We start from the raw sequence: 13,873 nt of genomic DNA on the forward strand, positions 1-13,873 counted from the left end.
GGATACGAAACACGTGCTTCGATTCATACAATGATACATGCATAGATTAATGCAAAATTGGCCTATCGACTTCGCTTCTTCTAGAATACATTTAATAACACATAGCAAACAGTTGATTGGTTAAAATTGAACACCTACGGTCACTTTCAAGTCCCTTCCCAATTTAATGCATTCAGGCCCATCTTCAACGCGTCGTTATTGATATTGCCACCCTCATTTGATCCATATCTATCACCGAAGCAACCTTCATCGTGAACAATTAACCTTGAACTAGGTAGGTTTGGCTTGCAAATCAGGGAGAAGACAAACTCTTCGAACAGTTGTCGTGAATTATTCATAGTTTATTAAGCCATTCGGGTGCATCGTAACAGTTCATTAGGTCTCCGGGAATTGTTTTCAAGTTTTCCAAAAATTTCGTTAGAATTGGATTTCAATTTTTTTTTTTCAAAATAACGACAAAACTATTAAAATGAGATTGATGATTTTGATAATCATGTTTAATCTTTCAAGTATAAAAATTTCAGTTGCCGCAGAAACAAAAACTTTTCCGGGGTAAGTTTGTGGGTGGCCAGTGAATTAATGTGACAATTCCCTTTTAAAATATTATTCCACGCTTTAGTATTTAGTCGTTAAGAAAATTTTCTGTAGTGAAAAAGCCGTTTAAGTGACGAATTTAACAAAATGTGAAAAATGCTATTAACATGAAAAAATAAGTGAAAAATCGGATTCGAACTGCGTCATTTAGTGAAATGGTTTTCCATCCATCTTTCATCAATAAGTGGATCGAATCATGATCAAACCAGCTTCCAAAGTTCCTACAACCATCTTACAAAAAAAAAAATCGGATGAAAATATTCCTTAAGGTCGATTAAAGACAGGCGCGGTCCTAGAGTTGGCTGTTAGGGGCGTGAAAAAACGACAATTTTGAGAAAGCTAAGGAGAGGGAGGGTCAGTTTCAATTGAATCTACAATATAAGCTGCAAATAAGATGTATTTCAGAAATAAGAGAAGAATAATGAAAACTTTGAACAAATTTTCTCAATATTTATAGAACAACCAACGAATCTAGAAGAAAAATTTTTGTAATTTCTGAATATCTAATAGTTTAAAATTTTCTATTTAAAAGCTCTTTAAAGAATTTTTCGTTATAAATGTCATTTGTCACACGTTGTTGAGAGATGAAAAAATTGAATCAAATTCTTTAAGTTATCTACATTTTTTCCTGAGTTTCTGAGTTTCAGCGCTAGGCTCAAAATATAGTTTTAATGATTTTCATTTTGCAACTATACGTTTGAAAAAGCACATTTATGAGATAATTGTTTGTTTATTATTACTATGCATTTCAAACTGATTAACGATGTTGAATTCTTCATTGGAGTATAATTACTGAATCGTGATTCGGAAATTTTGCATTATTATTTTCAATTTTGAAACACAAATCTCGTTCAAAATTTTGAATTTTATTTTTCAAATTCTCGATATAAAAAGTTAACACTTTAAATGTAGTTGGAAATAAATTATCGAAATCATTCTCTGAAGTATGAAGCTTCTGGAACTTAATTTAAATTGATTTACTGTTACATTTCAATTTAACATACAAAATTTTCAATTATAGTTGTTCTGAAACGAATGAAATATATTGTTAGTAACTACTAGTTACAAATTTGCAACAAATAAATTATAAACAAAGTAAAAATTGTATGTTGGAATTCCAATTTTTAAATGATTTTGACAAAAACATGAAATGATGGGTTAATCCTGATAGTTAAAACTATTCTTTTGTGAAAAGTCTTTTCAATTGCAACAGCCAAACTTTCAGAGGCAGAATATCAAACCATAAACTGTATTTTATGAGCAAAAAAAATTTTCAGCGAAATAATTGGTGTAGATCTTGAAATCCAGCAGTGTTAGTCTAAAATCTTCCGAATGTTTAGCCTGATAGATCGCATTGTTGCCGAAAATTCACAAGGGGTAAATTAAAACATAGGGCAATTGATTTGGAATGATATTTGCCTTCTAAATTCGATTTTTTTTTTGTCAGATTTTGTCTATCACTTCTAGATTTGTGGCGTTTAGAAGTTTCAAAACAAGTCAGTTTAGAGTTAAATCGATCAAAAATAACTGAAGTAAAGCTTAGTTCTTTTAGAAATGGGGCACTTTCATTTGCTAATAGCTCGTTAACTAGTTATTGGATATTTAAAATTTTGACAGAATTTTGTTACCTGTTAAAAGTACTATTCGACCTATTTTTTTCAAAATTTAAAATTAACGCGTTTTTGAGATATGTACGATGCAAGAGAAAAAGAAAAAAATAATTTTGCACAGTTTCCTTTAAAATTCGTCATTATCAAATTGATAGCTGACAAAACCGTTGATTTGTCAAAGAATTACTGATTTTTTGTGGTGGGTAAGTATGCAAAAACTGTTAATAATAACCACAAAGTTCAAATCAAGCATTGGAGTGAAGCACATGATCGGCAACAACGGTTAAGGATCATCAAGGAAGTCAAGTCTCATACCAGCATTTTTAATTTTCAATAAACGAAAAACTAAGGGTAGATCGCTGAAATGTCCAAAACCATTTTCTTCGATAAGCTGCCTAGTGATGACTCATTGAAACCAACCTCAAACAACCATTTTTTGATAGTTCCAAAGCTCTTAAGCTGTAAAACCGGTACCGAAAAAAAAACGTTCAAAAATGTGGTCAAAAATAATCAAATTTGTTTATTTCGAAACAACTGTATCCACTAAAATGCTTCCAGTTTCCAGTTTCCAGAGAAGTATTGGACCAAAAAGTATCAGAAATTGAAGAACTAGGGTGTTGCGACCTAAATTATAGATTTTACGAAGTATAAGTTGGAGAAACTAATCAATACCATGACTGAAAAAGGTGTGCGCCGGCCAATGGGAGATACCAAGAATAAAGTAGAAATTTCTTTAACAAAAAACGGTAAATGTTTTTTTTCAAATTTTTTCATGAAAGATCATAACATTACCTTCTTTTTCTTCATAGAAAGTATTTCGCTCAAACGAATGGTTTTTGAGATACAGGCATTCATAACTGTTCCATTTCTAAAAGAACTAAGCTTTAATACCTATGTACATGAACAACAAAAAAATATTTTGAATCAATTCATCATCCTTTATTTATTCAACGATAAAGAATTTTAAAAAAATGCCATAAAGTGGCAAACTCTCGGCAAACTATACAGATTTTGTTTAGTTTATTTTTTTCTAAATCTTTTTCATATTTTGCACTTTTGCTAAAAGGTCAATTTTTCCATTAAATTTTTACCTTGTATTTTCAAAATATAAAATACAAAAAAAATGAGTTCTGGAGATGAATTTAAAACTGTATCGCAAAACAAAAATTTCTTCATATTGACACAGATTTCATAAAAACAATTTTTTTTTTTGGCACAAAAACTCATAGGAACGCAAAATTTACAAACACACTATCTCTTCTTTTGGTTTATTGTAACTGGAATCTCTTGTGTCTTCACGCATTAACTTGAACTAAGAAAACTTTAAAAGGTTTTTAAAATTTAAACTCTTAATATTTCATATTCGATTTAGGTTTGGCAGTACTTTTTCTAGGCATGTTTTTCACGGTCATGCATAATATGAATTTGATGTGATAGATTTCAAACAGAATTTTATTAAATTGGATCTTAAATTTAAATTTTCATTTTTCAATTTAACAATATAGGTTAATTTGAGGATTCATAATTCATATTTAAATCATGGAAAATTAAGGGTGAAATAAATTCGTGCAAAAAAACCTTTACTGTGGTTCAGAATTTCAGTATTTGAATTTCAGATACGTATTAGCTTTCTATCCTTGAAGTAAAGTTTTATGAGAATATTTTGTCCTGATTCAGAGTTGATGATTTTCCTCCGATTTCGAAAATGTTATGTAATACAAAAAAATAAAAAAAACACTTTAAAAAAATCGTTGCCAAAATCTTTGTTAAAAAAGGATTTCATACGGCAACATGTTTATTGATATATTCGGTTGATGACTATGTTCAAAAGAAAGGTTAGAAAGTAAGACTGCGAATCAAAGTCATACGTGTCTTTAGCACCTATTGGAAAACTGATCACTCCAATAGAGAATGTGACTACAATTTGAATTTCTTACTATAAAGACAATTCAACACTGGAAGGCCAAAGATCAACATGGTACAAATTTCTGAAAATTAAAAAAAAAGTTTCAAATTACATGACTCCATACATACTAAGTTAAAGGATTTTATTTACTTGAGCTTCCAAAAAACCTTTCATGATTATTTTTACAAAACTTGCTCAAAAAATTTCGTTTTAGAGGTGTTTTTTGTTTTTTTGTTTAGTTTTCCAAATAAAGTGAATAAATCTGGGCAAAAAACGGGCATTTTTCAATGGCAACCGGGCCAGGTCGAACTGTTCTCAAATTTAACATTAAATATCCAGGAAAACTCGGATAAAAGCGGGCAATCTGGCAACCTTAGCTTAAATGTATGCAGAGCAACTCTCTCTCGTCGAAAATTGCATTATTTTGAGAGTGAAAGCTATATTGTAGGAAATGGAAATATGTCTAAAAATAATATAGAAATATGCACGGATTTACGTTCTAAAGCATGGGTGGTTAAACCGCAAAGCTCTTTCTGGAAAATCCATGTTTTAAGAATTAAACGATTTTTTAAATTTTTCAGGCTGTGTGGTGGCGGCTTATAGAATACTACCACTGGGATACTGGTCCACGTCGTAAAAGGCGACTTATCCAGTACTTCCCATATGCGTTAGTCATTCTTCAAATGCGACTATCACATTGGGAGGGGGGAACCTTGGCTTGGTTCCAAGCCAAGTTTCTTCAGGGAGGATTCACCAATTGTGCTTATTGCTATTAATGCGCATGCACAAGTTGTATTCTCCTAAATTTTGTAAACACCCGCTTCAAGGTGGTTCTGTGCCTGCGGGCCCCAAAGTGGGGGTAGGAGGGTGTATAATAATTCTATCTTAAGCAGAACGTTGTTAAGGTCTGCACTATAGCCAGGCACTGGTGCAAAGGGCCGTATTTTTCCTGGCAACTCGTGGGATTCAGATTATATACACGATTTTAAAATTTTCATCCTGTATGGGATACCCCGCTTCATGCGTCGATATGAAGGTGCAGTGGTTCTTGTGTGTGATGGAAATATGTGTGGAATTCTTTGATAGAAATGCTTTCTATTAAGGTTGCACAGATAAATCTGCAACACAAAAGAACCGCTACACTTAACTTATGTCGTTTAATCCTTAATGGAACTGCATCAATCGCCTTGGTCCAAGAACCCTATTTCCGAAATGGAAATTTTTACTTAGGGAATTTGTTCAAACCAAACTTTACTGTGTTCAGTGTAATTGGAATGACTAGTGCCCGAAGAATGCCTCGTGCATGTATATTGATAAACAATTCTTTAAATGCAACACTTATACCCAATCTAACAACAAGAGACATTTGCGTCGTTCAGGTTTCGCTGCCTGATAGAAAATACATCTACTGTTCAGCATACTCACCATATGAACAATCATCCCCTACGGATGATTTAAAAAATGTCATTTCATTCTGTGAATCACAAAATATACCTCTTGTAATTGGCTGTGATGCCAATGCCCATCATTTTGTATGGGGTAGCTCAGATATCAATCTGAGAGGCTTAAATTTAATGGAATATTTAAGCAGCACTGATCTAGAAATTCTAAATGTAGGAAATAAACCAACTTTTGTTAGGTGTGACAGAGAAGAGGTGATTGACATCACACTTTGTTCTAGAACAATTTCTCAGGAAATTTCAAATTGGCATGTGCCTAACGAAGAATTGATTTCTGACCACAGGTTTATCTATTTTGAACACTCAGCTGAGTTTTTAGAAACAATTACATTCAGAAACCCAAGAACAACTAATTGGGACCTATATTTGGAGCATATTGCTATTAAATTTCATGGATATACACCTGAAATTACTACTCCTTCTGAGTTGGATGAAGTGGTTGCAAAAACCACCGAAATCATTTTAAATTCTTATGAAGAAGCGTGTCCCTTACGAACGTTGAAATTCAACAAAAACAGTACACCATGGTGGAACTCAAATCTCAGTAAATTACGAAAAAACTGCAGACGCTCTTGGAACCGAAGGCGCACGGAAGGTTTTGATGCCTTCAAGTTGGCTCGCAGAGCTTACCGGAAAGCAACAAGAGCTGCCGAACGCTCAAGTTGGCAGAACTACTGCACAAACATTTCAGGCTTGCACGAAGCAAGTAGGTTAAATAAAGTCTTAGCCAAATCAAAAGATTATGAGGTTTCATACCTTAAAACCCCTAGTGGTGATTATACATCAAACGACGAAGAAACATTAAGTTGTCTATTCAATACTCACTTTCCAGGATGTGTTCATCAAGATTCATCGATAGAGCCTGAGTTCTTTTCTGGAAGTCTAGATTCCTTGCATTTTGCTCGGAAAATAGTTACTACAGAATCAATCAAATGGGCAATCGATGGTTTTGCTCAATACAAATCTCCTGGAAGTGACGGTTTATTTCCAGTTTTGCTTCAAAAAGGTTTCGATCATTTCAAACACATATTAAGAAAAATAATGATAAGCAGTTTTTCTCATGGATATATTCCTAAACTTTGGCGGCCGATAGTCGTGAAATTCATCCCTAAAGAGGGACGATCATCATACGACGAAGCCAAAAGCTTTCGTCCTATTAGTCTAAGTTCATTTCTATTAAAAGCACTTGAACGTCAGGCAAGAATGCCTTGTCCAACATCCGCTTAATGCGACACAACATGCATATCAAACAAGAAAATCAACATTAACTCTTCTGCACAACGTAGTACATAATATTGAAAATAGTTTTTCACAGAAAGAATCATGTCTAGGGGCATTTCTGGACATAGAAGGAGCATTTGATAATGTCTCGTTTACATCAATAATGGATGCGGCACTACTTCATGGAGTGCCTAGTGTTATAACTAACTGGATTAGCGCAATGCTAAGTAACAGGAATCTTCATTCGTCTTTAAGACAGGCTTCAATTACAAAAATTAGCACACGTGGTTGCCCACAGGGAGGTGTACTATCACCTCTTTTGTGGAACCTAGTTGCAGACGGCTTGTTGAGAAAACTCAATGACCGTGGAATACCAACCTATGGATTCGCAGATGATTATCTTCTGCTGGTAAGAGGTTTGTGCATAAGCACATTATTTGATATAATGCAACAAGCTCTGCGCTCTGTTGAACGATGGTGTTCTCATGTAGAACTTTCAGTTAATCCTCTAAAAACTAATATTGTTTTATTTACTAAAAAACGTATCACCCGCGGGGTGCGCCCTCTGCTGTTTTATGGTTCCGAAATCACCGTGTCTAATCAAGTTAAATATTTGGGTGTCATTCTTGACTCCAAATTAAACTGGTCTGATCACATCGAATTCAGAATCAAAAAAGCATGCATGGCCTTCGGACAATGCCGACGTGCAATCGAAAAAAAACTGGGGACTCAAACCCAAACATATTCACTGGATTTACTCCACAATAGTAAGACCAATTCTGGCCTATGGGTGTCTAGTGTGGTGGCAGAAAGGAGAAGTTGCAACAGTTCGGACTAAACTAAATCACCTTCAAAGAATGTGTCTCTTAGGTAGGGATGTCCAGATCGTTCACTACAACTCCTACTGCAGCACTAGATGCTCTGTTTTCTATCAAACCTCTACACTTGTTCCTAAAACAGGAAGCCTTCTCATGTGCTTTTCGTCTACAGGCAGTTGGTCTCTGGCTGTCAGGAAATATCGAAAGATCATCGAGTCATACAAATGTGTGGCCTGAATTAGTTAGATTAAACAAATTTAATCTAGCGCCAAACGATTCAACACTCTCGAGTTGTTTTCCCTACATGGGGTTTAAAGTCAAATTTCCTTCTCCTCAAGAATGGTTATCAGGTTTCGTAGAGGACCAAATGTCCTCTCATATTGTATTCTATACTGACGGTTCATTATCAAACGGCCGTGCAGGTGCAGGAATTTACTGTCACGAGTTGAACATAGAGTATGCTCAACCTCTAGGAAAATATTGTACAGTCTTTCAGGCTGAGCTATATGCTATTATGTATGGAGTGCAAATTGCACTTCAAAAGAAGATTATGTTCAGAACAATTTATTTCTGTTCAGATAGCCAAGCAGCTATCAAATCACTCAGTGCTTCCTGTTCTAGATCAAAACTGGTAATCGCATGCCGGAAAGCAATCGAAGAACTTGCTGAAGGCAATGGATTAAACCTTCTATGGGTACCCGGACATAAGGGAATTTTTGGAAACGAATGCGCCGACGAACTCGCTAGAGCTGGGTCGGAAAAGGAATTTTACGGACCAGAGCCGGCTGTCCCAATATCACCATTTTGGTTCAGAAACCAAATTCAAACTTGGTCCTCTAACCAGCATGAACGATACTGGGAAGAGTTGGACACTTGTCGCCAAACAAAATTATTTTTAGAAAAACCATCTCCAATCATATCGAGTTACTTATTAACTTTAAATAAATCTGATTGCAGCATCTTGATCAGAGCACTCTCCGGTCATTGTAAACTCAACTATCACATGCACAACATTCAGCGTGCTGAATCTCCAGTATGTGGTAGTTGTGAATCAGATGTGGAAGATCCCTTCCATCTTATATGTAACTGTCCCTCATTTGCCAGACTACGTTTTCGTACTGTGGGATCTTACGCTTTAAGCGAATCTGAGTTTAAGAAATTAAACTTAAAAAACATTCTATCATTCCTTACCGAATGTAGAAAAGAGCTTTAATGCTTATAATCCCTAGTGGAAAGGCTTTATGCCATCTTAAATAGATTGAATTTATTTCTTCCTTTTATAGGTTTTTCAGGTTTCTCAGGTAAATGATGAAATCTTATATATAAAAATGGAGGCGTTTTCTTTGTGATAACATCACGTATGAATGGTCGGTCGGAATGAAGTGAAATTTGGTATCCGAGGGTTTTTTGGGTCAGAGATGGTTTGTATAATGGTTTCAAGAATCTCACTTTTTATGAAAGGGGGGTCCCCATACAAAATTATCTCTTCACATCTTCTTATATATAAAAATGGAGGCGTTTTCTTTGTGATAACATCACGTATGAATGGTCGGTCGGAATGAAGTGAAATTTGGTATCCGAGGGTTTTTTGGGTCAGAGATGGTTTGTATAATAGTTTCAAGAATCTCACTTTTTATGATAGGGGGTCCCAATACAAATTAAACTTTATTTGTTACGATTTCCATAAGAATCTATTCGCGAGCACGATGCAGTTAAGGACGTGTAGATGAAATTAAACATTTATTACGATTTATACTTTAGAAGGTAAAACGAAGTTTACCGGGTCAGCTAGTCTTGGATAAAAAAAAGGGCTAGGCACAATTTTCCCGTATGTTTGGATAACGTGCCGCTATTAAGCCTACCCCCATTCTGATACCTGATACCTGATGGGTGGTTAAACCGTAAAGCTCTTTCTGGAAATTCCATGTTCTAAGAATTAAACGATTTTTTAAATATACCTGAATCTACACTAACTACATTCAAAAAAAAGTAATGAAAAGCTCTTTGAATTGATGTAAGCCGGGGTAACAGTTCATATAAACTTATTTCAAGAAAACGCGCTTCTAAGTTGTATGGACATTTTCCATACATTTTTCGGAAACTTGAAATTTTCTTTAGAACGTAGAAATATTCGAATATAACTTTAAAAATCTAAGAAAACCACTAAATCAAATTTGAAACATGGAGAATTATTTGGTATTATCTACTCAAAATCGATCATTTTTTTCACTTAAACCCCTTCAACTCTGGGGCCTCATTTAATTTTACAAAAAAGGTTACCGTCATTGAATAAAAAAACAATTCTACCGTCAAAATTTAATTACTCTGTAAAATATCGAAAGTTTGCTCTATTAATGTTTCCAATTAGTTATTTAACTTTACCAGAAAAGGGCATATTTATGAAAATTAAAACAAATCCAAATATATTTTATTTGGTACTGACAAATCTCTCAGCAGAACGTTTTTTTTTTTAGATAAAATGTTACTTCAAAAAGGTGCAATGATTATAAAACAATCAAATTCGAAGCCTTCCCAATACACTTGTTAAATCGAGATACTGAAAAATTGGAAAGAGTTAGATTGAATTGAGGTTGAGGTGCGTACTTTGAAAAATCAATATTATTTATGATAAAACCTAAGGCAAGGTTGCCGAAATCACAGAAAAATCTATAATTTCACAGAATTTTGAGCCAAATTTCATCACAGAATCTGTGTCACAGAACACAGAATTTTAGAAATATTCACAGATTTCACAGAATTTTTAAAATTTTGGACGTTTTTTCAAAAATTGATTTTTTTATTTCAATATAAATTTTGGATAATTATCGCTTGAATTGGAAAAATATGAAAAAATTTGTAATGTTAATTGATTTTTCTTGAGTAAAATGTAGAAAAGTCGCAATTTGACATGACTTTTGATTTAAATTATTGGGAAAAGCATCACAGAAAACCGTCACAGAATTTTTGGGTAAAATCACAGAAAGTTAGATTTTTTTTTCGTCAAAACACAGAATTTTTTTCAGCAACCTTGACCTAAGTTCGTTGAAAAAAATATTCTTTTCAATGTCAAAAGCTTATGAACTTCATTTTTTAAACAATTCCATTTCGTGATTTTCATTTCGTATTGCGTAATATTTCCACCATTCAAACGGATCAAAATTTATAATGATACTAGCTGATCCCGTACGAACTTCGTTTCGCTTTAAATCATTGGTACGTCAAAATGAGTTTAGAAAATGAATTCTAAACATTCTTTCGACAATTTTGGGGAAAAAGTTCAACAGTGTTTAAAGTCGCTACTGTTACTATTACTTGAAATTCAAATTAAACGGTTGATTGGCTTTTTATTAAAATTTATGTGAGAGTGTTTTCTTCTCGATCGGTTGCAAAATCTAGACATTATGGCAGAAACATGTACTATTTGTTTATGTGCACGACTCTTTTGCTTGACCTTCACACATAAATTGGTATCAATTAACTGCCTCCAACAAAATTATTGCACAAAACACTGAACTTTCAATGAAACCCTCTTTTTCTGTCCCATGGCCCGAAATTCGATAATTGAAACCAATTTTACGTTCCTCAAAACTCCCTTTTGCCATGGACGGCCTTTTTTTGACCACGATTCAAAACTTGACACCTGAAATCAATAATCTTTTCTGTTAACCTCCCATGTGTCAATTTTCATTACAATTCTATGCTCAATCAAGAGAATATCGTAAAATCAGTGAACAGATAATAACCCCTTTTGCCGACCCCTGAGTCAAGATTTGAAACCTGAAAGCAAAAGAACGTCCCTCAAAACTCCTATGCGGAAATTTTCATCTCAATCCAATGTAGAATAACGTCAAAATCGCAAAAACATTAAAGTTGGGTATGGACGACTCCTTCAGCCAACTTCTGATTCGCAATTCGAAACTTGAAATCGATTGCTGGTCCCTCAAAACACTCATGTGCAAATTTTCATCACAATACGATCTATAATAACGCCAATATTGTAAAAACATTAATCAGTGGATATGGACGACCCCTTTGGCCGACCCCTGACGCTAAATTTGATAACTGTAACTGATTGTTCGTCTCTCAAAACACTCATGTGCAAATTTTCATCACACTCCGCTGTATAAAAACGCCAATATCGCAAAAACATTAATCAGTGGATATGGACGACCCCTTTGGCCGACCCCTAACCCTAAATTTGATAACTGTAATCGATTGCTCGTCTCTCAAAACACTCATGTGCAAATTTTCATCACAATGCAATGTAAAATAAAGCCAATATCGCAAAAACATTAATCAGTGGATATGGACGACCCCTTTGGCCGACCCTTAACCCTAAATTTGATAACTGTAATCGATTGCTCGTCTCTCAAAACACTCATGTGCAAATTTTCATCACAATGCGTTGTATAATAACGCCAATATCGCAAAAACATTAATCAGTGGATATGGACGACCCCTTTGGCCGACCCCTGACTCTAAATTTGATAACTGTAATCGATTGCTCGTCCCTCAAAACACTCATGTGCAAATTTTCATCATAATCCGGTGTATAATAACGCCAATATCGCAAAAACATTAATCAATGGATATGGACGACCCCTTTGGCCGACCCCTGACCCTAAATTTGATAACTGTAATCGATTGCTCGTCTCTCAAAACACTCATGTGCAAATTTTCATCACAATCCGACGGAAAATAACGTCAATAACGTGAAAACAATATTTGTCTTGTATGGACGACCCCCTTCAGAAGGGGTCGTCCAAAAATCTAAAAACATTTTTCATCATTCCTGGTCCTAATGAGCATCCATGCCAAATTTCAGATCTCTAGCTCTTAAGACGGCTGAGTCTATAGAGGACAAACAAACAAACAAACAAACAAACAAACATACAGATAATTGCTTTTTATATATATAGATGAGGGGAAAAATGACTTATTAAGAACAATCGCACTCGATGTGACCTAGGCAAATGCCTGTTTAAGGCGTTTTCGAGAACCTGTTATTATTATTTTTCTTTTAATACTCCAGAACAATTTTCGTTTGGCCCGCCAGCCAATCTCATTTCTGAAATTTTGCCCGCCTGTTGAAAATGCTGGCCACCCATGTTCTAAAGGCTACAGCTTTTGGGGCGCAATTTCCCCCATAGAAAGAGTACCAAAAAAAGCAAGATATCACACCTACATCCAGATGAAAAAAATTCCAGTCCTTGTTCTTCCTTCAAAATAATTTTTTTTCAAGTATTTATTTTCTCGATGTGAATCTGTTCAAATGACTCTATTAAAATTTTTTACAAATTTCAACGAATTTATATATTTATCTATGATTTCTTGATTTTATCAGCGCTGAGATCATCATCCCAGCTATCATTGGACAGATAATACCGGCAATCATTGGTGGTGGAGCTGCCCAAGCACTTCCTTCGGTGTCTATTTCACATACAGGTTCTTTGGCAACATCAGTCGCCAATACACCCATCGCTATTAGGTAAGATACAAATTTGTAAAATAACCAAATGTGATTTAGCGTACGGTTTTTGAAGGCCTTTGAGCTTATTTCAGATAACTCAGATGAGTAACAAAAGGGCGAAAGACATATTTGGTTTCAAAGTCATGCCTGTTTATAAAAACTCAGCTTGAATTCATGGCTCAAAACACACTTCCATAAAAATCTCGAGTTTATTTTTGGATTTTTAGATTGCACTAAAATGTTAATCATAAACATTTTAAAAATATCCTACGTCTTCCTACAGTCAAAGTGGTACGATTTCAACGAGTGGCTCCTCACAAACGCATGCAGCATCCCAGGCCGTGGTAAAGCCCGGTGGATCCGTTTCCGCTTCCAGTCACGTTGGCAATCATCGACGACCCACAGCGAGACCAAGCTTTGGAGCTCTTTCAAAACGGTTGCAAAAATTCCTGAAAAATGTCGGTCGATAGCTGGAGTAGGTATACCTAATGATGATTCGACAACTCCTCCTGGCAGGGAGTTGATTGAATCAAACGAGAGAAGATAAATCTCCGGGACTCGTTAGTGGGAGCTTATTTGTTGAAATGAAGAATATAAAAAAACGAAAATGATGGTTTTGCATCTTGATGTTGAAGCAGATTACATGATTAAGCATCGTATTTTACTGCTGACTCGATGACAAGTGTGGAATTAGATTTCTTCTTTATTAACAGGATATGGAAATTTTCAATTTCATTTTTTAGTCTCGATGTTCATTTGTTGAAATAAATAAATTTTCAAGTCTTTTAGGCATG

The 13,873-nt window shown here is 34.7% G+C and overlaps 1 protein-coding gene across 1 annotated transcript; it reads left to right on the forward strand.

Moving 5' to 3' along the window:
* Nucleotides 1-363: 363 nt before the first annotated feature.
* LOC129748364 (uncharacterized) lies at nt 364-13,720 on the forward strand. The gene is made up of 3 exons (XM_055742964.1): nt 364-552; nt 12,954-13,097; nt 13,363-13,720. The coding sequence occupies exons 1-3, from the start codon at nt 470-472 to the stop codon at nt 13,547-13,549; spliced, it is 414 nt and encodes a 137-aa protein (XP_055598939.1). The 5' UTR covers nt 364-469; the 3' UTR covers nt 13,550-13,720.
* The last annotated feature ends 153 nt before the right edge of the window (nt 13,721-13,873 follow it).

This window comes from Uranotaenia lowii, chromosome 2, assembly GCF_029784155.1.
Source record: "Uranotaenia lowii strain MFRU-FL chromosome 2, ASM2978415v1, whole genome shotgun sequence".
In the NCBI taxonomy this organism is placed as follows: Eukaryota; Metazoa; Arthropoda; class Insecta; order Diptera; family Culicidae; genus Uranotaenia; species Uranotaenia lowii.

Bases quoted from the DNA above. Each gene is read 5' to 3' on its own strand.
- LOC129748364 (XM_055742964.1), top strand. From the start codon at position 470: ATGAGATTGATGATTTTGATAATCATGTTTAATCTTTCAAGTATAAAA. The intron at 553-12,953 runs GTAAGTTTGTGG...TGATTTTATCAG, and splicing joins GAAACAAAAACTTTTCCGGG to CGCTGAGATCATCATCCCAG. The intron at 13,098-13,362 runs GTAAGATACAAA...GTCTTCCTACAG, and splicing joins AATACACCCATCGCTATTAG to TCAAAGTGGTACGATTTCAA.